We start from the raw sequence: 24,148 nt of genomic DNA on the forward strand, positions 1-24,148 counted from the left end.
ACGTTTTTTGGTCCAATCTTACTGAAAATTGGTCAGAATATTTGTTTCCTTGAATCACTAGGTAAAACATGTTTACACTGTTATGGTGTGTTACACAGGTGAGCGACCTAGGGCCATCTTGGCCCTCTTGTTACTGGTTGTAGGGAAAAATCAAGACCACTTTTCTGTGGTGCAACATGCATGTTACATCAATTTTTTAGGTGTATTTTGGGCTATCTCTACCTGGTAAAGAGTTTTTTTGTTGACTTATATTATTTTTTTTTTGTAGGATTAATTTCCTTTTGTTGTTACTATAAATAACTTATATGATAGCTTTTTTTATAATTGGCCAAAATCATTCCATATGAAAACAACTGCAGGTTTTTATATAATTATGCAAATTTTAATCCAAGTGTTTTGTTATAACATACTTGATATATAGTACAAAATGTTTATACATTATTGACAGATATCAGTTCATTATGTTATACTGCTGTAGAGAAACTTAGGTGCTTTCCAGTAGGGGACTTTGTATTGCATGGCAATTCTTTGTTCACTTGTTTTAATGTAAAAGGGCTATAGATTCTATTTTAAGGTTTTCATTTGTTAATCGAGAGCCAAAACAAGACAAATATATTTCTTCACTCACTCCTGATTTTCTGAAAAAAAAAAAAAAATTTAAAATTATTTCGCTTGCCACCTCAATTTTTAGCTCATCAGAGCACAAAGTGTTCAAGGTGAGCTATTGTGACCGGTCATTGTCCGGTGTCCGTGGACGTGCGTTGTCCGTCAACATTTGCCTTGTGAACACTCTAGAGACCACATTTTTGACCCAATCTTTATGAAACTTGGTCAGAATGTTTGTCTTGATGATCTCAAGGTCAAATTTGAAACTGGGTCATGTGGGGTCAAAAACTAGGTCAGTAGGTCAAATCATAGGAAAAGCTTGTGAACACTCTAGAGACCACATTTTTGACCCAGTCTTTATGAAACTTAGTCAGAATGTTATTCATGATGATCTCTAGGTCAAGTTTGAAACTGGGTCATGTGGATTCAAAAACTAGGTCAGTAGGTCAGATCAAAGGAAAAGCTTGTGAACACTCTAGAGACCACATTTGTGATCCAATCTTTATGAAACTTGGTCAGAATGTTTGTCTTGATGGTCTCTAGGTCAAGTTCGAAACTGGGTCATGTGGGTTCAAAATCTAGGTCAGTAGGTCAGATTAATGGAAAAGCTTGTGAACACTCTAGAGACCACATTTTTGAACCAATCTTTATGAAAAATGGTCAGAACGTTAGTCTTGATGATCTCTAGGTCAAGTTCGAAACTGGGTCTTGTGAGATCACAAACTAGGTCAGTAGGTTAGATCAAAGGAAAAGCTTGTGAACACTCTAGAGACCACATTTTTGACCCAGTCTTTATGAAACTTGGTCAGAATGTTTGTCTTGATGATCTCTAGGTCGGGTTCGAAACTGGGTCATGTGGGATCAAAAACTAGGTCAGTAGGTCAGATCAATGGGAAAGCTTGTGAACACTCTAGAGACCACATTTTTGACCCAATCTTTATGAAACATGGTCAGAATGTTTGTCTTGATGATCTCTAGGTCAAGTTCGAAACTGGGTCATTTGGGTCAAAAACTAGGTCACCTGGTCAAATCAGAGGAAAAGCTTGTGAACACTTTAGAGGCCACATTTGTGACTCAATCGTTATGAAACTGGGTCAGAATGTTTGTCTTCATCATTTCTAGGTCAAGTATGAATCTGGGTTATGTGGGGTCAAAAACTAGGTCACTAGGCCAGATCAAAGGAAATTCTTTTCAACACTCTAGAGACCACAATTTAAGTTTGAAACTCATGGGAATTAGTCAGAATGTTTGTTTTGATAATCTATAGGTCAAGTTCGAATCTGGGTCATATGGGGTCAAAAACTAGGTCACCGGTCAGATCAAAGGAAATTCTTTTCAACACTCTAGAGACCACAATTTAAGTTTGAAACTCATGGGAATTAGTCAGAATGTTTGTCTTGATGATCTTTAGGTCAAGTTCAACTCTTTGTCATGTGGGGTCAAAAACTAGGCCAGTAGGCCAGATCAACTCTGGTGAGCGATATATAGGGCCATCATGGCCCTCTTGTTTCAGAAAAAATTCTGATGAACAACTTACCAATTTGGTGTGGCCTAATCTAGAAAATCCCTATCAAACATCTTTACCTTGGCTAAATATATAAACTAACTGTGTAGACTGCAATCACAATTAAATGTCTATAAAGTGACAACCATTTGTTTCAAACAAACTTCCAGATTTTAGTGGCCTAACATTACTTTGCATGTAAGTATTGAAGCCTTACACTCTAACGTTCATACTCACAAACATGTTTATTTTATCATTCCATAAATGATCTGTGATAATTGTTCATATATTCAAAATGAAATTTGGGCATAATATATCTTTAATATTTTATAGATGATGTTCTCTTTATTCAAAATAACATATAATGCTAAATAATTATGTATTTGGGCATAATATATCTTTAATATTGAATAAATGATGTTCCCTTTATCAAAATCATAATTATGTATGTGTACAATGTAAACTACAAAAAACCCTCACTTTTAGCATCAAAAACAAACAACTCTGATCAGTCATTTGAAGATCAAGATAGATTTAGTTCTAAAAAGAATCAGAAGCTTGTGTTACGGTGTATGAATCATGGTCTTGTTTGAACTCTCATCTAAGAACATAGTGCAGCTTAGTGTTTTTCACTGATTAATATTGCTATTCTATTTGATACACTTTTATTTCATCACTTTCAAATCCAATATATAGTCTGTTGTCAGTACTTGAATAGGTGATTGCGTAAGCATACACATCCTCTAAAAGTATTTGAATCTTTTTACAGTCCTCAGTTAGTTGATGGATACTGTCTGAACTTATAACATATACCAAACCTTCACTGTCTACTGTTATATCTTCTGGTGATTCCAGGTCATCTTCCTTGTAGATGGCCTTGACCTGACCATCAAAGGTCATACTTCTAACAGTGTTTTCTCTGTGACTTGCCAGATAGATGGTTTCATTGCTAGGACTTACTGCTATACTATTAGTTGAATACTCGGTGTTGATTGTTGTCAGGGTCTTTCCTTGCATGTCAGTGATACTAACTTTTGTGTTATATGTGTTAAACATAAAGAAATTTCCTCTTCTGTAAGCTAAGCAATGATAGGATTCATCAATGTCTATCCCATGGCCTTTACTGAGGGAACCAGACATTGACACTGACAAAAACTGGATTTTTCTCTGACAGTTAGATGATATTAACACTGCAACTTGATTGTCATTCACAGCAGTTATGTGCCAAACATTGTCACAGTTCATATTCATTTCATATTTTACTTTCATATTTCTTGTGTCAATCATTTTAACTGACTTGTTTGTGCCATCAAGTACAGCAAGGTAGTGGTTTTGTAACACTGCAAGTCCATAAATAAGTCCCTCTTCTTCATCATTGTCAGTACCTATATTTATCTGTGACACAAATTTTGCAGTCAACAGTCTACATATTTCAGTTGTGTTCTTTAACACTTCTTTTAGTTGTGTTGAAGGTCTTAAGACATACCTTTGTATTTTGCTCCCATCTCTTAACTTTTCAAATTCTTCGTCAACAATATCCATTTTTTGTTTATAGTTTTTGATAGCTATAAATAATTCACAGGTCTGTCCATTTTTCTGTTTTATGTCAATAGTAGTTTTCATTTGAGTAATATCATCACCAATTGATTTACATGTGGATTGGGCTGTTTTCAAATTTTTCTTGTTATTTTTATCAATATTTTCAATTCTTCTTTCCATCTCTGCCTCAAGATGGTCAAAGATCTTGTTTATTTCTTCACGCTGCTTTTTCAGCTCTGCTTTTGCCTTCCTTTTCATTTCGTCTGTTTCAGTTATATTTGAACTGAGTTTTTTCTTTCTTTCATTAATTGATTCTAGCATGTTGTCGAGCTTGTTTATAAATTCTTTGAAATCTTCACTTTGTTCTAGATCCTTGGCAATGTTAGGTATGTGGTCAACATTTTCACACTGACGATGATTGATAGTGATGCAAGCATGGCAACCAAGTTTGTCACATGACTTGCAGAAATACTCTATAATCTTTGTCTGGTGAATACCGCACTTTTCTTGGCAAACATCTCTGGTGACAGCTTTTGTTATATCTACAGGCATTTTATCTTTGTCTTGAAGCACATGATGCCTGAAGGCTTTATACCTTGCGTGGTTCTTGTAACATAGTCCACACAGGTACTCTGAACAGTCCACACAAAATCCTTCAGCTTCAATTTGTTTACCACCATTCATACAAGGTTCACAGTAAATAGCCTTCAGTTCATCAGAGGCTGCAGTCACTGATCTGCTATAATCTTTAGATGTTGCCATTTTAATGATTTTCCAGTTATGTTCAATAAGACGTCCTTAATCACTTAAATTCTCCCAGCATGCAATATTATGTCCCAAGTTTTTATCAGTGTTTATCACAAAAGTTACAGATTACAAAGATACTAAGTCCAATGATTTATTTCTTCTTGATAACATTAAATTTCAAAGTTTGTGTTTATCTTTTTTTCCCCTCCTAATATTTCTCATTCAGTTTTAGTTTTCAATTTTACTTCCTTATGAGCAATTCATGGGTCTGTGCATGTCATTGAAATACTTTGTTCTAAAACCATAACCTGTTTATAGGTATTGATTTTTAAAGGTATGGTATTTGTAGTAGGTTTAAACAAGTTCAAATATACCGCTAAATTTTTTGCCAGTGCCGATAGATTAAATGTCAGTACATACAATCTTAATATTTGATATGAGTTGTTGTTCCATTATCTTCCATACTCCTTGAAGGATATTTTTATCTTAGAGAAACCTTAGAGTTATTGCCCTTGATTTAATGAAAAATCCATGTCTGCAGCCATTTCTCAGTAATAAGCTGGTAGAATTTCATGAAACTTGACATAAATATGAACCAACATACTTCGATGATGCCTGTCATTATTTTTAACTCACCTGAGCAAGAAGTGCTCAAAGGTGAGCTTTTGTGATCGCCCTGTGTCCGTCTCCGTCGTCGTCTGTCGTCAACAATTTGACTGTTAACACTCTAGAGGTCACAATTTTGGCCCAATCATAATGAAACTTGGTCAGAATGTTAACCTCAATAAAATCTTGGATGAGTTCGATATTGGGTCATCTGGGTCAAAAACTAGGTCACCAGGTCAAATCAAAGGAAAAGCTTGTTAACACTTTAGAGGTCACAATTTTGGTCCAATCTTAATGAAACTTGGTCAGAATGTTAACCTCAATAAAATCTTGGATGAATTTGATATTGGGTCATTTGGGGTCAAAAACTAGGTCACCAGGTCAAATCAAATGAAAAGCTTGTTAACACTGTAGAGGTCACAATTTTGGCCCAGTCTTAATGAAACTTGGTCAGAATGTTACCCTCAATAAAATCTTGGACGAGTTAGATATTGGGTCATCTGGGGTCAAAAACTAGGTCACCAGGTCAGATCAAAGGAAAAGCTTGTTAACACTCTAGAGGTCACAATTTTGGCCCAATCTTAATGAAACTTGGTCAGAATGTTACTATTAATGAAATCTTGGACGAGTTTGATACTGGGTCATCTGGGGTCAAAAACTAGGTCACCAGGTCAAATCAAAGGAAAAGCTTGTTAACACTGTAGAGGTCACATTTATGACTGTATCTTCATGAAACTTGGTCAGAATGTTAATCTTGATGATCCATAGGTCAAGTTCGAATCTAGGTCAGGTGGGGTCAAAAACTAGGTCACCAGGTTAAATCAAAGGAAAAGCTTGTTAACACTCTAGAGGTCACAATTTTGGCCCAGTCTTAATGAAACTTGGTCAGAATGATCTTGATGATCTCAAGGTCTATTTTTAATCTGGGTCATGTAGGGTCAAAAACTAGGTCACTAGGTCAAATCAAAGGAAAAGCTAGTTAACACTCTAGAGGCCACATTTATGACCATATCTTAATGAAACTTGGCCAGAATGTTAATCTTGATGGTCCATAGGTTAATCTTGATGATCCATAGGTCAAGTTCGAATCCAGGTCAGGTGGGATCAAAAACTAGGTCACCAGGATAAATCAAAGGAAAAGCTTGTTAACACTTTAGAGGTCACAATTTTGGCCCAATCTTAATGAAACTTGGTCAGAATGTTACCCTCAATAAAATCTTGGATGAGATTGATATTGGGTCATCTGGGATCAAAAACTAGGTCACTAGGTTTAATCAAAGGAAAAGCTTGTTAACACTGTAGTGGCCACATTTATGACCATATCTGAATGAAACTTGGTCATAATGTTAATCTTGATGATCTATAGGTCTAGTTTAAATCTGGGTCAGGTGGGTTTAAAAACTAGGTCACTAGGTCAGATCAAAGGAAAAGTTTTTTTAACACTCTAGAGGCCACATTTATGACTGTATCTTCATGAACCTTTATCAGAATGTTAATCTTGATGATCTTTAGGTCAAGTTTGAATCTGGGTCATGTGGGGGCAAAAACTAGGTCACCGGGTCAAATCAGAGGAAAAGCTAGTTAACACTTTAGAGGCTACATTTATGACCATATCTTAATGAAACTTGGTCAGAATGTTGATCTTGATGATCTTTAGGTCAATAGGTCAGGTGAGCAATACAGGGCCTTCATGGCCCTCTTGTTTTTTCAATTGGTCAATTTTCCTTAGAGTTATTGCCCTTTAATTGTTTAAAAATCTACAGATTTGTACATAACAAACCAACCAATTGGTAGAATTTCATTAATTTCATTAAACTTCTTTCAATCTTTTCCATGAAAATTTATTATAAACATGTGAAGTTTTGTACCCACACCTGGTCACCACCTTGCCTTGGTCACATTGTCGCTATTGTGATCGCTCACCGTCCAGCGTCCGGCCATCCGTACATCGTCCGTCCGTCCACACTTTCCTTTAAACAACATCTCCTCCTAAACCACCAGGCCAATTTTGATGAAACTTCACAGGGATGTTCCATGGATGGTCCTCTTTAAAAAAATTTCAAAGAATTGAATTCCATACTGAACTCTGGTTGCCATGGCAACCGAAAGGAAAAACTTTAATAATCTTCTTCTCAAAAACCAGAAGCCCTAGAGCTTAGATATTTGGTGTAAAGCATTGCTTAGTGGACCTCTACCAAATTTGTTCAAATCTTGACCCCGGGATCAAAATTGACCCGGCCCCAGGGGTCACTTGATTTTACATAGGAAAATCTTAAAAAATCTTCTTCTCAAAAAACAGAAGCCCTAGAGCTTAGATATTTGACATGTAGCATTGCCTAATGGACTTCTACTAAAGTTGTTCAAATCATGACCCCGGGGTCAAAATTGACACCGCCCCAGGGGTCACTTGATTTTACATAGGAAAATCTTCAAAAAATTTCTAAAAATAAACCTGAAGGCCTAGAGCTTAGATATTTGACATGTAGCATTGCCTAGTGGACCTCTACAAAATTTGTTCAAATCATGACCTCTGGGTCAAAATTGACCCCGCCCCAGGGGTCACTTGATTTTACATAGGAAAATCTTCAAAAAATTTCTAAAAATAAACCAGAATCCCTAGATCTTAGATATATGACATGTAGCATTGCCTAGTAGACTACTACAAAATTTATTCAAATCATCACCCCCAGGGTCAAGTTGACCCCGCCCCATGGGGTTTCTTGATTTTACATAGGAAAATCTTTAAAAAATTTCTAAAAATAAACCAGAAGGCCTAGAGCTTAGATATTTGACCTGTAGCATTGTCTAGTGGACCTCTACAAAATTTGTTCAAATCATGACCCCTGACCCCGCCCCAGGGGTCACTTGATTTTACATAGGAAAATCTTCAAAAAATTTCAAAAAATAAACCAGAAGGCCTAGATCTTAGATATTTGACTTGTAGCATTGCCTAGTAGACTTCTACAAAATTTGTTCAAATCATGATCCCCGGGGTCAAATTGACCCTGCCCCATGGGGTTTCTTGATTGTACATAGAAAAATCTTCAAAATGTTCTAAAAATAAACCAGAAGGCCTAGAGCTTAATTATTTGACATGTAGCATTGCCTAGTAGTCCTCTACAAAATTTGTTCAAAACGTGACCCCCATGGTCAAAATTGACCCCGCCCCAGGGGTCACTTGATTTTACATAGGAAAATCTTCAAAAATTTTCTAAAAATAAACCAGAATGCCTAGAGCTTAGATATTTGACATGTAGCATTGCGTAGTGGACCTCTACAAAATTTGTTCAAACCATGACCCCCCGGGGTCAAAATTGACCCCGCCCCAGGGGTCACTTGATTTTACGTAGGAAAATCTTCAAAAATTGTCTAAAAATAAACCAGAAGGCCTAGGTCTTAGATATTTGACATGTGGCATTGCCTAGTAGACTTCTACAAAATTTATTCAAGTCTTGACCCCCAGGATCAAATTGACCCAGCCTCATGGGGTTACTTGATTGTACATAGAAAAATCTCCAAAATTTTCTAAAAAAAACCCAGAAGGCCTAGAGCTTAGATATTTGACCTGTAGCATTGCCTAGTGGACCTCTACAAAAATTGTTCAAATCTTGACCCCTCAGGGTCAAATTGACACAGCCCCAGGCTGACTTGATTGTACATAGGGAAATCTTCATAAATTTGCTAAAAATAAACCAGAAGGCCTAGATCTTAGATATTTGATATGTAATATTGCCTAGTAGACTTCTACAAACTTTGTTCAAATCATGACCTCGGGGTAAAATTGGCCCTGCCCCAGGGGTTACTTGATTGTACATCAGAAAATCTTCCAAAAAAATTCTAAAAATCATCAGTTTGACATTTGAAACATGTAGCTCATATTACTCTGGTGAGCGATCCAGGGTCATCATGACCCTCTTGTTTATTAAACTTGAGCTGTATGTTTATTTCAACAAGACTGTACAACACCAATGTTACATTATTGTGCCAACTCAAGGTCAAGGTCACCACTTAAGAGGTACCAGTTCAAAGAATTTACTTGTTTTAGACTGACTGCAGATACTATAATCACACATCATTAATTACTCAAAGGCTCAGGGTAAACTGTTAGTATAGGTGGATACTTTCTTTAGACATCAGATGGTGAACACTTTTGTTTAAAAAAATCTAAACTTTTTGATTGATCTTCACAAAACTTAGACTTTAGCTTCTTGCATGTATTCCTCTTAAATTGTAAACTGGTTTTCCTTCAACATCAAAGCTAAAAAGTTGCGATATGACCTATAATTGTGTTGATGCAATGTTAAACCAAACAAAAACAAAAAAACTTTTCCCTTTATATATAGTAGATCTAGAAATTTTAAAAATCTAATACTGTATGAAACTGCTGGCCCAATTTTTAAACAGTTTCACACAAAAGGTCCTTGTGTGACCTTCTACAAAGTTTGTTCATATTAGTTTGATTTGTAATAAAACATGGCTGCCAATGTGGGGTGGGGGTTGTCTCTTCTTTCCAGCATGTATTAATTGGATAATCGTAAGAGGTGACTAATAGGGTCTTAACACTTGGTTTTGCAGTAACTCTGTGATTCCAGCAGGTATGCAAATTTTTGATTCCATACCTCATGTTTTTATTTCGAGGTAAATGAGATGTGGAACCAAAATTTGTAGTCCTGTTTGGCGCTGTATAACCTATACTGTGTTGGTGCGCCGTAAAACCCAAATAAATAAATGGAAACTTTAAAAAGGTTCTGTCAGAACTAGCAGTCCCTATTTTAGAATAATTTTTCACGAAATGTTTTTTTGATATTTGCATGTGATATCAGGTTTTGACTGTCTATCTTATTTGTTCAAATTATTGTAGGTTAAAAAAATGGCCAGGCCCATGCGTGTGACATGTATATAATGTAGGCTAATATAAAGGAAACTTTGAATATCATCTATATCGATAATAGCTAGAGCCTGGTATTTATAAAAACCTATTTAAACTCTGTACTTGTACCATTATTACTTTATAGAAACACACTTAAAGCCTTTTACACAGGTGAGCTCTTTAGGGTCAGTGACCCTTTTGTGTAGCCATTTATCAGTCTTTTTAGCTCACCTGAGCCAAAGGCTCATGGTGAGCTTTTGTGACCACTCAATGTCCCTCGTGCGACGTCAGTCGTCTGACCGTCAACATTTCCTAAAAAATCTTCTTCTTGAAAACCACTGGGCAGAATTACACCAAACTTTACAGGAATGATCCTTGGGTGGCCCCCTTTCAAAATTATTCAAAGAATTGAATTCCATGCAGAAATCTGGTTGCCATGGCAACCAAAAGGAAAACCTTTAAAAATCTTTTTGTCCAAAACTGCAGGGCATAGAGCCTTGATATTTTGCGTGTGACATCATCTGATGGGCCTCTATGATGATTGTTCAAATTGTTCCCCTGAGGTGAAAAGAGGCCCCACCCCGGGGATCTAAAGTTTTACATAGACTTGTATAGGAAAAAACTTTAAAAATCTTCTTGTCTAAAACCACAGGACCTTAGAGGCCTTTGATATTTGTTATGTAGTATAGTAGTCGCAACTTGACTGCAATGGTTGACCTTAGGCTGATTATTCATATCGATTATTTCATTGTAGAAATATGGGGTACTTTGAGTAGCCGTCAATTTTAAATTTATGAATGCAAAGAGCTGAAGCGTTTTACGTCACTCCTTTTCAATAATAGGTTGTATCTAATTATGTATTATAATACAAAGGTCAACCATCGGGGTCAAGTTGCGTCCACTATATTGCCTTGTGGTCCTCTACCAAAATTGTTCAAATTATAACCCTGGGGTAAAAAGAGGCCCTGCCCCCGGGGGTCTCAAGTTTTACTCATATAGGAAAAAACTTTAAAAATCTTCTTGCCTGAAACTGCAAGGCTTAGGCTTTTGATATTTGGTATGTTACATTGCTTTGTGGTCCTCTACCAAAATTGTTCAAATTTTTCCCCTGGGGTGAAAAGAGGCCCTGCCGTGGGGGTCCCAAATTTAAAATTGACTTATATAGGGAAAAAATCTTTTTGTCTGAAAGTTCAAAGATTAGTCTAAGTGCAATTAGTAGTCACTTGACTGTGACCTTGACCTACTTTCTTGTTTTTTAAGATACCGCCTTGAAATTTGGATGACACGTACAGTTTTGCACACTGATCTTAAAACTGACTTTCAGTGACCATGAATGTGACCTACTGACCTACTTTCTAATATTTTAGCATCAGTTTGCCATTTTAAACATGTGGCTCATATTTCTCAGGTGAGTGATTCAGGGTCATCATGACCCTCTTGTATTGGTTCAAGTGATAATCTGTACCGTAGATTAAGTGGCTTTTACCTATAAGAAATAGACACATTGTTTACTAGTATGCATTATGCTTTCATATGAGGACAGACATAACTAAAACACTGTACATTTAGGGCAGTATTTGGTGAGTTTAGTCCACTATTGATATTTTTATCCCCCGACGAAAGTCGGAGGGATATAGTTTTGGCGTTGTCCGTCCGTCTTTCCGTCCGTCCGAAGCCATATCTATGAAATGGTTGGGAATATTTTTTTAAAACTTCATATACATGTTCACCACTATGAGTTCTTGCGGCCCGTTTCAGTCAGATTGCCCAAGTAACACCAGTGTTATGGCCCTTAGAAGTTTCTAGTGTTAACTTAATAGGGTACTATAAATATGGCAATTTCTGCATCATAACTTTTGATATATTTGACCTAGAACTATGAAACTTAAACAGAATTTAGATCACCATAATGTGGTTGTGTACACACAATTTCGTTCAGATTTATTTGTAAATTAAGAGTTATTGCCCTTTAATTGTATAAAAATCCACATATTTGTACATAACAAACTTACCATTTGGTAGAATTTCATTAAATTTCTTTCATTCTTTTCCATGAACATTTATTGTAAACATGTGAAGTTGTGTACTCACACCTGGTCACCCCCTTACCTTGATCACACCCCTCCCCCCCCCGACACCCCCCCCCCCCCAAAAAAAAATAAATTAAAAAAAAATCCTTATTTTAGATTTTTTTCAAACAAACTTCATATACATGTTCATCACTATGAGGTTATGGGGCCCATCAAGTTTCAGACAGATTGCCCAAGTAACACCAGAGCTATGGCCCTTAGAAGTTTCTAGTATTAACTATATAGGGTACTATAGATATGGCAATTTCTGCATCATAACTTTTGATATATTTGACCTTGAACTATGAAACTTTAACAGAATTTAGAGCTCTATAATGTGGTTGTGCACACACAATTTTGTACGAATTTCTTTTGTAACTTCAGAGTTATTGCCCTTTAATTGTCTAAAAATCCACATATTTGTACATAACAAACTTACCATTTGGCAGAATTTCATTAAATTTCCACACCTGGTCACCCACTTGCCTTGGTCACACACCCTCCCCCTCAACCCCCCCTCCCCCCAACAAAAAATTATTTTTTTTTTTCCATTTCTTATTTTAGATTTTTTTCAAACCTTCCATGATTATTTATTAACATGCAAGTTTTACCATTCCCCCACCTCACTCCTCCACCCAGTCATGCCCACCACTGATCATGCATCCTCTGCCCCCCCCCCCCCCCCCCCCCCCCTTCACCATCACCCTTTTACCCTTTTTTATGCTCCCGAAGGGAGGCATATAGTTTTTGAACCGTCTGTCTGTCCGTCGGTCTGTCGGTCTGTCGGTCTGTCAGTCTGTCGGTCCGTCCGCAATTTTCGTGTCCGGTCCATATCTTTGTCATCGATGGATGGATTTTCAAATAACTTGGCATGAATGTGTACCACAGTAAGACGACGTGCAGTGCGCAAGACCCAGGTCCGTAGCTCAAAGGTCAAGGTCACACTTAGACATTAAAGGATAGTGCATTGATGGGCCTGTCTGGTCCATATCTTTGTCATCGATGGATGGATTTTCAAATAACTTGGCATGAATGTGTACCACAGTAAGACGACGTGCAGTGCGCAAGACCCAGGTCCGTAGCTCAAAGGTCAAGGTCACACTTAGACGTTAAAGGATAGTGCATTGATGGGCGTGTCCGGTCCATATCTTTGTCATCGATGGATGGATTTTCAAATAACTTGGCATGAATGTGTACCACTGTAAGACGACGTGCAGTGCGCAAGACCCAGGTCCGTAGCTCAAAGGTCAAGGTCACACTTAGACGTTAAAGATCATTTTTCATGAGAGTGCATTGATGGGCATGTCCGGTCCATATCTTTGTCATTCATGCATGGATTTTAAAATAACTATGCATGAATGTGTGACACAGTAAGACGATGTGTCGCGCGCAAGACCCAGCTCCGTAGGTCAAAGGTCCTAAACTCTTAACATCGGCCATAACTATTCATTCAAAGTGCCTTCGGGGGCATGTGTCATCCTACGGAGACGGCTCTTGTTTTTTTTTCATTTTTAATTTTCCATCAATATTTATAATCAACATGTGAAAGTTTGTTTCCTCTCCCGTTTCCCCGCTCCCCCACCCTCTAAAGAAAAAAATTACATACATATATCTTTATATATACATATATCTATTTCCATTCCTTTTTTATTTTTATTTACAATGTTCAAACCTTCAACATGTTAAGTTGTGACTGCACAAACCTTGCCCTCAGTCATGTTCAAGATATCTTACCTGTGTTCTCTTAAGGACATCTATTCTTTTAAGTTCAAATGTACATGTTAAACAGCAACACCTGGTGCCAAAGCACTCAAAGACAATATTTCGTTCCAGTTAAACTTCAAGCTCACATTTCAGTTAACTGCATTTAATTTTAAAAGCTAAGCTTATTACAGTAAGCATATCCTATTCAAAATAAATTCTTTAGTCAGGATCAAAGTATCATACATTTATTATGTACTCTTTAATTAAACATTTGTTTTCTGTTAAAATTGATTTTGACTAGTGACATTATTTGCTTCTTATTAACATCCTTTCACTTTTTGCTGGATATATCTTTTTGCCATTCCTCACCACAAACCCTTTCAGCGGGGGATACCAATTCATCGAATTTGCTTGTTTTTCTTTATTTTGTTAGGTTTAGAGTTACTGTACACCAACACAGTTTTAGTCACTTGTCTTCACCTTTGTTGACTCGATTGAGTTAAAATCTGTTATGTGAGAGTCATTCGTTATGTTTTCAGCTGGTTGGTAATCCTTCCCAGAATCTGCCTGTGCCGGAAACAATGTCTACAGGCACATTTGGGTCTCAGTCCACTATTGATATTTGTTTCTTTATTTTGTTGGTTGAGAGTTACACCAACACAGTTTTAGGTTATGTGGGATTTTTCAAGCTTTTTGGTGATTGAGGAAGCCCCCAAGTGCCTCTTCAGGCATTATTTCGTTATAGATGGGCACCTGGGTAGAACCACCGACCTTCTGTAAGCCAGCTAGATAGCTTTCTCTCATGAAGAATTCTACATCCAAAAGAGAAGTTTCAAACTCACATCAGTGAGGGACAAGTATTTCAAAGATAGCAACCGTAACTGCTTGGCCATTGAGGCCCCTCCTCCACTTCTAAAGATAGGAACTCACCATATGGCAGTGTGTGTGACAGTGTGAATTCAAACAACGTTATTGGGACTCATTTTAGATACGTATTATATTTTTGTAAATTCCAGCTAAAGCCCATGGATTGTGAGTTAATACCTGTGAACTCAGACAAGAATGGACTTGACCCTAGTGACCTTGAAAGAGTGATGTCACAATGGGCTGTATCAGACTGCGATATTCCTAAACTATTATATTTAATTCCAAATGGAGGGAACCCTACAGGGCACGGATTGACAGAAGAAAGGAAAAGAAAGATATACAGTATTGCTCAAAAGTACAATCTCCTTATTTTGGAAGATGATCCTTATTTTTACTTACAATTTAATGAGGTATATTATCTTTATGATTTTTACATTTAATGTCGCCTTTTATAGAGACAGAAGAGATTAATAAAGTAAATACATCCTAGTTTTACTTTAGAAAGATCTACTACAAAATATGTTATTTATATTAGGGGAACCAACTAGTGTATGCTGCATAGGCAACAAACTAGCATACTGTAAAATCATTCAATTTCGTGGGCATGAAATTTCGTCATTTTGGTCAAAACCACAATTTCGTGAGGATATGAATTCATGAATTTCAACTTTTGAACATAAAATGGATTAGAATTTTATTTGTTCATTGAGATTAAATTTAGTGGATTTACTTAACCACAAAATCCAGGAAAATTAGTCCTCCCACAAATATCAATGATTTCACAGTATGCATATTGACAGGTTTTGCAAATTTCTAAAGTAGTCTATTAAGTTTAAGGAACACAGACAACTTTTAAGCTATCTCTTAGACCAGTTAATATACAATATATGAGCCACGCAATGAGAAAATCAACATAGTGCTTTTGTGGCCAGCATGGATCCAGACCAGCCTGCGTATCCGCGCAGTCTGGTCAGGATCCATACTGTTCGCTTTCAAAGCCTATTGGAATTAGAAAAACCTTTAGCGAACAGCATGGATCCTGACCAGACTGTGTGGATGCGCAGGCTGGTCTGGATCCATGTTGGTCGCAAAGCCACTATGTTGGTTTTCTCATAGCATGGCTCAATTATATCTGATGTTTTTGAATAAGAAACAAATGAAGATTGAATCAATACTGGCTTGTGATATGTCATGGTGTAAACTTGCTTACTTTGAAGAGGGAACTGTTTTAGACCTTCGTCAGCTAAAACCATTATATCAAGAATATGGTCTAATGAACCATATATCAAGAATATGGTCTGATGAATTATTAAAAAATTATTTTCTTTTTTCTTGAGTTAAAAAAAACTAACTTTTGTTGGGTTAATTGTCAAACCAACATAATTTTAGGCTGTGTGGTGAGTTTCCACCTTTTGGTGGTGGAGGTAGACCTCATGTACATTAATTTGGGCGCATACCAGCACCTGGGTAGCACCACAAACCTTCCATTAACAAGCTTGATGTCTTCCTCACATGAAAGAATACTACACATGAAGCAAGGTTTCAAACACAGCGAGAGGCAAGTGGTTAGAAGTCAGCAGCATTAACCACTCAGCCATAGATACTCCAGATAATAACTAATTAAATGAGCCGTGCCGTGAGAAAACCAACATAGTGGGTTTGCGACCAGCATGGATCCAGACCAGCCTGCGCATCCGCGCAGTCTGGTCAGGATCCATGCTGTTCGCTTTTAAAGCCTACTGCAATTAGAGAAACTGTTAGCGAACAGCATGGATCCTGACCAGACTGCGCGGATGCGCAGGCTGGTCTGGATCCATGCTGGTCGCAAACCCACTATGTTGATTTTTTCACGGCACGGCTCAAATATACTGTTGTTTTTCCAACACTGTTTCCTGTCCATTTTCCTCAGTGTGTTTCCATTGTACATGACAACAGTTGACAGGATTGTTTTCTAAGCTACCTTGTTTTACTATTTCAGCCATATGTTCCAAGTTTTATGTCGCTAGATGTAGACGGTAGAGTTTTAAGATTTGACTCGTTCTCAAAACTTATTTCATCAGGGTAAGTATCTTGATTTGATACATGTAAAAACTTCTGGTATTTACTTCTAAAAGATAGTAAAGGTTGGTTTTAAAATAGTAGATTTACATATATTTGCATGTTTGTTTTAACAAAACCATTAAGCCCACCTGCTTAGCTCAATAGGGAGAATACAGATTGCAGATGGTGAGTTTGAATGGGCCGGGCGTATGTACTCTGTGACTATTTGATAAAAGACAGTTATGTCCGAATTCACTCCATCTACGATTCATGAAGGAAAGTTGGCAATTATTTGCAGAGAACAGGTTTGTACTGGTTCAGAATCCAGGGACACTGGTTAGGTTAACTGCCCTTGTTAGCAGCATGACTTTGTAATCTTTGAAACAGACATTTATATTCTTTTAGGTCAGGGTCACTAAATTGTACAAAAATCTTCCATTCTCTAAAGCAGGTATATTCCTAAAGGACTCTTGTTTGATTAGTAGAAGTTATTTGGGTAACTGTTCATCTTTCTTATCTAGGTACAAATGGAACACGTGCCCGTAATCAACATCATTCTAGATTTGAAATTAAAGGCTTTCACTTTTAAAAATGCAAACTGTTCTTTTTGGTTTGTCATTGTTAAAAATGTGCATACTCGTATTACTGTAAACATTGCAGGAGCATGTGTTTAATAGCCACAAAGTTTCAGTTATACTAAACTTTTATGAAAAAAGTTATTGCAAATTGAATTTTTTGATCCTGTTAAGTCCATATATCGGACTTTAAATGTTGATGCATACTTACTCTGAGCTCAGACATGTAACGTCATAGTATTTATGTACATTTACATAACAAGTGTTGTACACCTGTACAAACCCGCCCACTTAGCTCAATAGGGAGAGCGCGGATCTACGGATTGCGGATCATGAGTTCGATCCTCGGGCAGGCGTTATGTTCTCCATGACGATTTGATGACTTTATTAAAAAGAGATTGTGTTTGAAATCATTTGTCCCCCACCTCTGATTCGTGTGGGGAAGTTGGTAGTTACTTGTGGAGATCTGGTTTGTACTGGTACAGAATCCAGGAACACTGGTTAGGTTAACTGCCCACCATTACATAACTAAAACTCTGTTGAAAAAATGGTGTTAAACTTAAAACAAACAAACAAACAGAACACATGTACAAAAGTATTTCCAGACCTGTCTTTCTAATCGGTATTACTTGTTACACACACATGTTTTTCAGGATGAGAGTTGGTTCAGTGACAGGACCTAATCCTATTCTAGACAGAATAGCATTACACATGCAGGCTTCTGTCATGCATGCGAGCTGTCTGTCTCAGGTGAGTCACCATTATTCCTTCATACTTCATGAGAATTAAACTTCCTGTTTCTGAAGTATTAGGACATATAGGTGAACATTTCCTCTTGGTGTGTTGATTTCCCTGAAATTTTAATTAAGAAATAATATTTAGCAGAACCTTGTTTAATATATCGAGCTAATCCGAAGAGGTTATACGCCTGCAGAATAATGTATTGAGGGTGTAGCTCAAGTGAATTATACACAGGATGTATTTAACTGATTGGTTTTGGCTTGATATATTAATCATTTCTATTCTAGTATGACTTTTATGTAAGCATGTAGATGAAATAGGGAAGAACTATTTCATGGCACATGCATGGTGCCATATATGTAAGCTGGTAGCTCAGTACCCACTGATGGGAATAAATGGAAACCTCATACATTTGTTCACTGTCGTTATCTGACATGCATTGTACAGGTTCCATAACTCTGCTTTGCATTTTTACAAAATTATGCCCCTTTTTTGACATAGCAATTTTTGGTTTAATTTGTATGTAAGCTGGTAGCTCAGTACCCACTTACGTGAATGAATTGAAACTTCACACACTTGTTCACATGTTATTAACTGGCATGCATTGTACAAGTTCCATAACTCTGTATTGCATTTTTACAAAATTATGCCCCTTTTTTGACATAGCAATTTTTGGTTTAATTTGTATGTAAGCTGGTAGCTCAGTACCCACTTACGGGAATGAATTGAAACTTCACACACTTGTTCACATGTTATTAACTGGCATGCATTGTACAAGTTCCATAACTCTGTATTGCATTTTTACAAAATTGTGCCCCTTTTTCCACTTATATAGATGTCATTTATAAGGCTGTTGAATAATTGAGCATTTTTGTCCTAAGACAGCTCTTGTTCAGGGCAAGTGTGTAATCTTCAGATAAGCTTCCTTAAAGTTAGAAATAAATAATTTTAAGAAAACAAGTGACAGCTATCTATGCATGCTGAATTTGATCATTTAGATTAAAACGTGCTGTTTTTCAGATGGTGTTACTGCAAATATTGAATGAGTGGGGATATGAAGGTTTTGATCAACATGTTGAAATTGTCACAGAGTTTTATAGACAGAAGAAAAATATCTGTTTGAAAGCTGCTGAGAAACATCTAACAGGTGCGGTTTCACTGGTTGACGGTGCAGATGGAGATATCTGACTCTTGTAGAAACTGTTTAGGTGGTAACAAGGCTCTGCAGAGTTACCGCAAAACAGATACCCGAGAACCAGATATTTCCATCTGCAACATTAATTTAGTGAAAGATTCTTTTTCTTGCATGCCGTATTCTTTAATTAATATTCTAACACGATGCGCAACAATTGCTATATAAACATATAGTGAAATCGCCTATACATGAATCTACGATAAAATATGGTTGGCTGTTACATTTCACCCCCCTATGATTGTAACATAAGAGATTCTACTTCAGTTCCATTACATACGAATTATTTCAGGGCCAAACGGTTGAAAACAGCATTTCAAAAACATAAATATAATAAAAAGTCATACTGACTTATGTGTAGGTCAGTAAAACACGTTCTGATCTCTACGAGCGAATTCAATTAGCTCAATTATGATTCAGCGGTGACGTCATAAATGTATGACACAGGGTCAACACGCCTAATTTGATGATTCTGTTCATAATTAGTTTGCGAGCTGTTAGATTACTAATTTATGAATACTTCTCAAAATTCTGATAAAAAAGAAACAAATATCTATACGTTCCATTGGCTATGCAACACTTTCTAACCATAGGGGGTAAATTGTAACAGCATATGACCCGAATGACGTATTACGCCTAAAATGTAGTACTGTAAAATGCGAATTATTTGCGTTAGAATCGAAATAATAAATATGTTCCAATAATTTTATCAATGAATAAAACATGGGCAGTCGTTTGGATGTGAATAATTAAATCACTCGTGCTACGCACTCGTGATTTAATTATTACGCATCCAAACTCCTGCCCATATTTTATTAACTGATAAAATATAGGAACATATTTATTATTTCTTAAGTAGAAATGAAGAAAATGAAAGCTTTTTTTAGTAGTCTTTTATTATAGAATCGCATGAATTTGCACATTCATAAATTGCAGCCCCCAAGTCATCTTTACACCCTGGGGTGTAAGAATAGTTTTTCTAGCACCGGCATAAACATGGGAAAATTCTGCCCGGCATGCAAGAATAAGCTATACTTTACTGAAACACAACTGTCATCTGCAGTATCTTTGCCCATTAGTTTCTTTGGTGTTTCAAATTTCTGCAATTTAAAAAAAAGACAGGCTTTAATTTTTTTTAGCTCACTAGAGCACAAAGTGCTCAAGGTGAGCTATTATGACCAGTTATTGTCCGGCATCCTTCAGCATCCCATTTGCCTTGTGAACACTGGAGGCCACATTTGTGACCAAATCTTGATGAAACTTGGTCAGAATGTTAGTTTTAATGATCTCTAGGTCAAGTTTGAAACTGGGTCATGTGGGTTCAGAAACTAGGTCAGTACTCCATATCAAAGGCAAAGCTTGTGAACACTCTAGAGGCTGCAATTGTGACCAGATATTTATGATACTTGGACAGAATGCTTGTCTTGATGATTTCTAGGTCAAGTTCAAATCTTGGTCATGTGGGGTCAAAAACTAGGTCACCTGGTCAAATCAAAAGAAAAGCTTGTGAATACTTTTGAGGCCATAGTTGTGATTCAATCTTTATGAAACTTGGTCAGAATGTTTGTCTTGCTGATTTCTAGGTAAAGTTTGAAACTGGGTCGTGTGGAATCAAAAACTAGGTCACTAGGCCAGATTAGAGGAAAATCTTGTCAACACACTAGAGACCACAATTTAAGTTTGAAACTCATGAGAATTAGTCAGAATGTTTGTCTTGATAATTTATAGGTCAAGTTCAAAGCTGGGTCATGTGGGTCAAAAACTAGGTCACCCAGTCAAATCAAAGGAAAATCTTGTGAACACTCTAGAGGCCACAGTTATGACTCAGTCTTTATGAAACTTTGCAAGAATGTTTATTTTGATGATTTCTAGGTCAGGTTTGAAACTGGGTCATGTTGGGTCAAAAACTAGGTCAGTAGGCTAGATCAAAGGAAAAGCTTGTGAACACTCAAGAGACCACAGTTGTGACTCAATCTCTATGAAACTTGGTCAGAATGTTTGTCTTAATGAGCTCTAGGTCAGATTTGAAACTGGGTCATGTGGGGAAAAGAACTAGGTCAGTATGCCAGATCAAAGGAAAAGCTTGTGAACACTCTAGAGGCCACAGTTGTGACCCAATATTTATGACACTTGGTCAGAATGTTTGCCTTGATGATCTCAAGATCAGTTATGAAACTGGGTCATGTGGAGTCAAAAACTAGGTCAGTAGGCCAGATCAAAGGAAAAGCTTTCGAACACTATAGGCCACATTTGTGACCCAATATTTATAAAACTTTGTCAGAATATTTGTATTGATGATTTCTAGGTCAAGTTTGAAACTGGGTCATATAGGGTCAAAAACTAGGTCACCTGGTCAAATCAAAGGAAAAGCTTGTGAACACTAGAGGTCGCAGTTGTGACTCGATCTTTATGAAACTTGGTCAGCATGTTGGTCTTGATAATCTTTAGGTCAAATTCGAAACTGAATAATGTGGGGTCAAAAACTATGCTAATTTTTCCTGAATAGTTATATGGAATATTGAAAATGTTCTTTATGTAAATCTGAAGGCCATTTTTTAAAGTAGTTTGGCAGAAGCATTTCAATGGCTGTTGAACAAAAATTATGTGATTGTTATTAGCCTGTTGTTGGCCTATTGTTTTCAGGGTTTTTTTCATTGTTGATTTTCACATGTGGCTTCACTTTGGTTTCCTTGTTGCACTTAGGCTTCAAACAATGGAGTTTCAATCCTGTATCCTTGTGGTTAGGTTTTTCCATCCAAGTGACTGCCAAACCATAGATACTTAAAAGTTAATTTGTTAACAGATACTAGTATTCAAGTGACTGACTAGTGAAATTTGTCAAGTAAATTTTCAAGAAAAGCAACCATTTTCTTCCATGTTCATATTAATGTATGTTTCAGTTATAATTCATTTTCCAGTTTAGCATGTGGGAGTTGGGACTTGTCAGATGGAAATTACTGTTTTCTTCAAATGACTTCTTCTCCAGAAATATCTGATCTTTAAACTTTCTCAAGTAGTAGGGATTGCATGCTGTGGCCTTTGTCTTTTAAAGGTGGTTAATCAGATTTCGGTTAACTAAATGAATTTTGTTCAAAACCTTTTTTTTTTTTTTTTTTTTTTGACGCCCCATATGGGTAACCCCGTTTATTCCTTTACATACATGAAACAATAACATACACATAATACTATAATCCAGTGTATATAAGCAATGCAATAAAATGAAACAATACAATGAATAAATACAAGTTTCAGTTTTTCAATCTTATTTAATAAATATGTATCGATTCAATTATAATATTCCATATGTATGTAAAAGGAAAGTTGTTTTTTTTTAAAAAAGGAAGATGTGATGCTGATTGATGAAAAAGGAAGGGGATAAATAAGAGAAGAAGAAAAAAGGGGATCGTTTCCATTTAAATTGAAAAACTGTATTCGATTCGGATTTTGTTCAAAAGTTAACCAATTGATCATTTACACTTATTTCTGTTAAGTTGTTATTACATGCAGGAAGGTCTAAATTATAATAATACGTCAGATTTTCACTTGAAGTATTTTTAAACTTTGATTTTCCTGTCCTGGTTGCAGAAAGTGTTATTTTAGCAGAAGTATAAATTTTAAACACACACTTTTCCTCAGTTGTCAAAGATTTGTATTGACAAAATATATTTTGCCAAAACTCATTAGAAATTCAAGTTTATTAAAGTCCTTGTCTGTCTTGGTTGTGCAACCAAGATAGATTGAAAATAAATATATTCTGAAGCTACACGCTAATAGTTCTAAAACTTTTAGCGCTTTTAAACACTTGTATTAAAGGGAGATAATTACAAAATTTCATAAAAAGTAAAAAATTGTACATTTTTATAAGGGGTCTAACTCTGTATAATGGGTTGTTTTGTTCCTTAAATAAATGTCTTAACAGAATATATTAAAACTGAGAAATGTCAGAAAAGGTTGCTCAAATGTGATTGATCACCTTAATCTACCCATTCATTATTAGGATGAACAACTGAATTTCTTCCGTTTAATATACAAATTTCAATATAAGATGTATATCTGGCATTTTAGAAATCAGAAAATAAGCAAAAGTTTGCACAGTAAAATGCTGACTATCTATCGTGTTTCAAAAACTTCCCAGACTCCTTTGTTCAACTTTGGTTTTTACCATGAAATGAAAACTATAGGTATAATTCTGATATAAGTAGTTTTCTACCAAAGATCACTTTCACAAAATTTTTAGCAAAATTTTAAGGACTAAAATTACTGTATTAAGAAGATTGGCTACATCACTTTCACTTTTAATTTCCTGTGATTTATCTTTGAGGGATGTTACAGATGTAATGCAATTTCCAGTGTGCCACAATTTTATGTATGAGCTATGTATAATTTTGACAATTTCTTTGTTTTAAAAACTTTATAATATTAACATTAAATGAGAGGGCTGATGGGCGGCTGCCCCTGCACCAACTATTAGAGTGATGGAGCCAGTATATGATTTGCTGCACCCCCAACATTTTCAGTGTTGTTATAGCATCTCATCTTCTGGGATCATGGAGTTCATTCAATATCTATGTAATGTAATTCCCAAGAAGCTGGTGCCTGGGGACGTGAGGGCTGTTTCACTTTCCATTACCCCTCGCAAACAGACTCATTCAAACTAAGTGCTTGTTTGCATTCTGTGTTTCTAAAGGATCTTCAGATTTTATTAAGTATCAGAACAGGAATTTTTTAAATGCCATGTGGTGGCCATAAAAAGTCTCCCAGGGCCTCCTTAGCCGAGTGGTTAAAGTCGCTGACTGGTAAGTTTGAGCTTCACTTAGAATGTTAATTCTACTTAGAATATTCAATTCTTCTTGTAAGGAAGCCAAAAGGTCAAGGACACAGTGACTTGGAACAGTTAAACTGTTTCCGGATGATAACTTGAGAACGCTTGGACCTAGGATCACGAAACCTAATAGGGAGGTTGATCATGACCAGCAGATTACCCCAATCAATTTTGAGGACAGAAGGTCAAAGGTCAAGGTCACATACATGCAGAACAGTAGATTTTTTTTTTGCTAAATAACTAGAGAATGCTTTGGTTTAAGATCA

General features: G+C 36.4%; 1 protein-coding gene across 1 annotated transcript in view; it reads left to right on the top strand.

Moving 5' to 3' along the window:
• Nucleotides 1–24,148, top strand: part of LOC123524555 (kynurenine/alpha-aminoadipate aminotransferase, mitochondrial-like) — a 54,540-nt gene that overhangs the window by 12,357 nt on the left and 18,035 nt on the right. Inside the window, exons 6-9 of the mRNA XM_045302836.2 lie at nt 14,662–14,922; nt 16,491–16,573; nt 17,781–17,877; nt 18,889–19,015. Coding sequence (XP_045158771.2) covers nt 14,662–14,922; nt 16,491–16,573; nt 17,781–17,877; nt 18,889–19,015 — 568 coding nt within the window. The remainder of the gene's footprint in view (nt 1–14,661; nt 14,923–16,490; nt 16,574–17,780; nt 17,878–18,888; nt 19,016–24,148) is intronic.

Source organism: Mercenaria mercenaria, chromosome 3, assembly GCF_021730395.1.
Source record: "Mercenaria mercenaria strain notata chromosome 3, MADL_Memer_1, whole genome shotgun sequence".
NCBI lineage: Eukaryota > Metazoa > Mollusca > Bivalvia > Venerida > Veneridae > Mercenaria > Mercenaria mercenaria.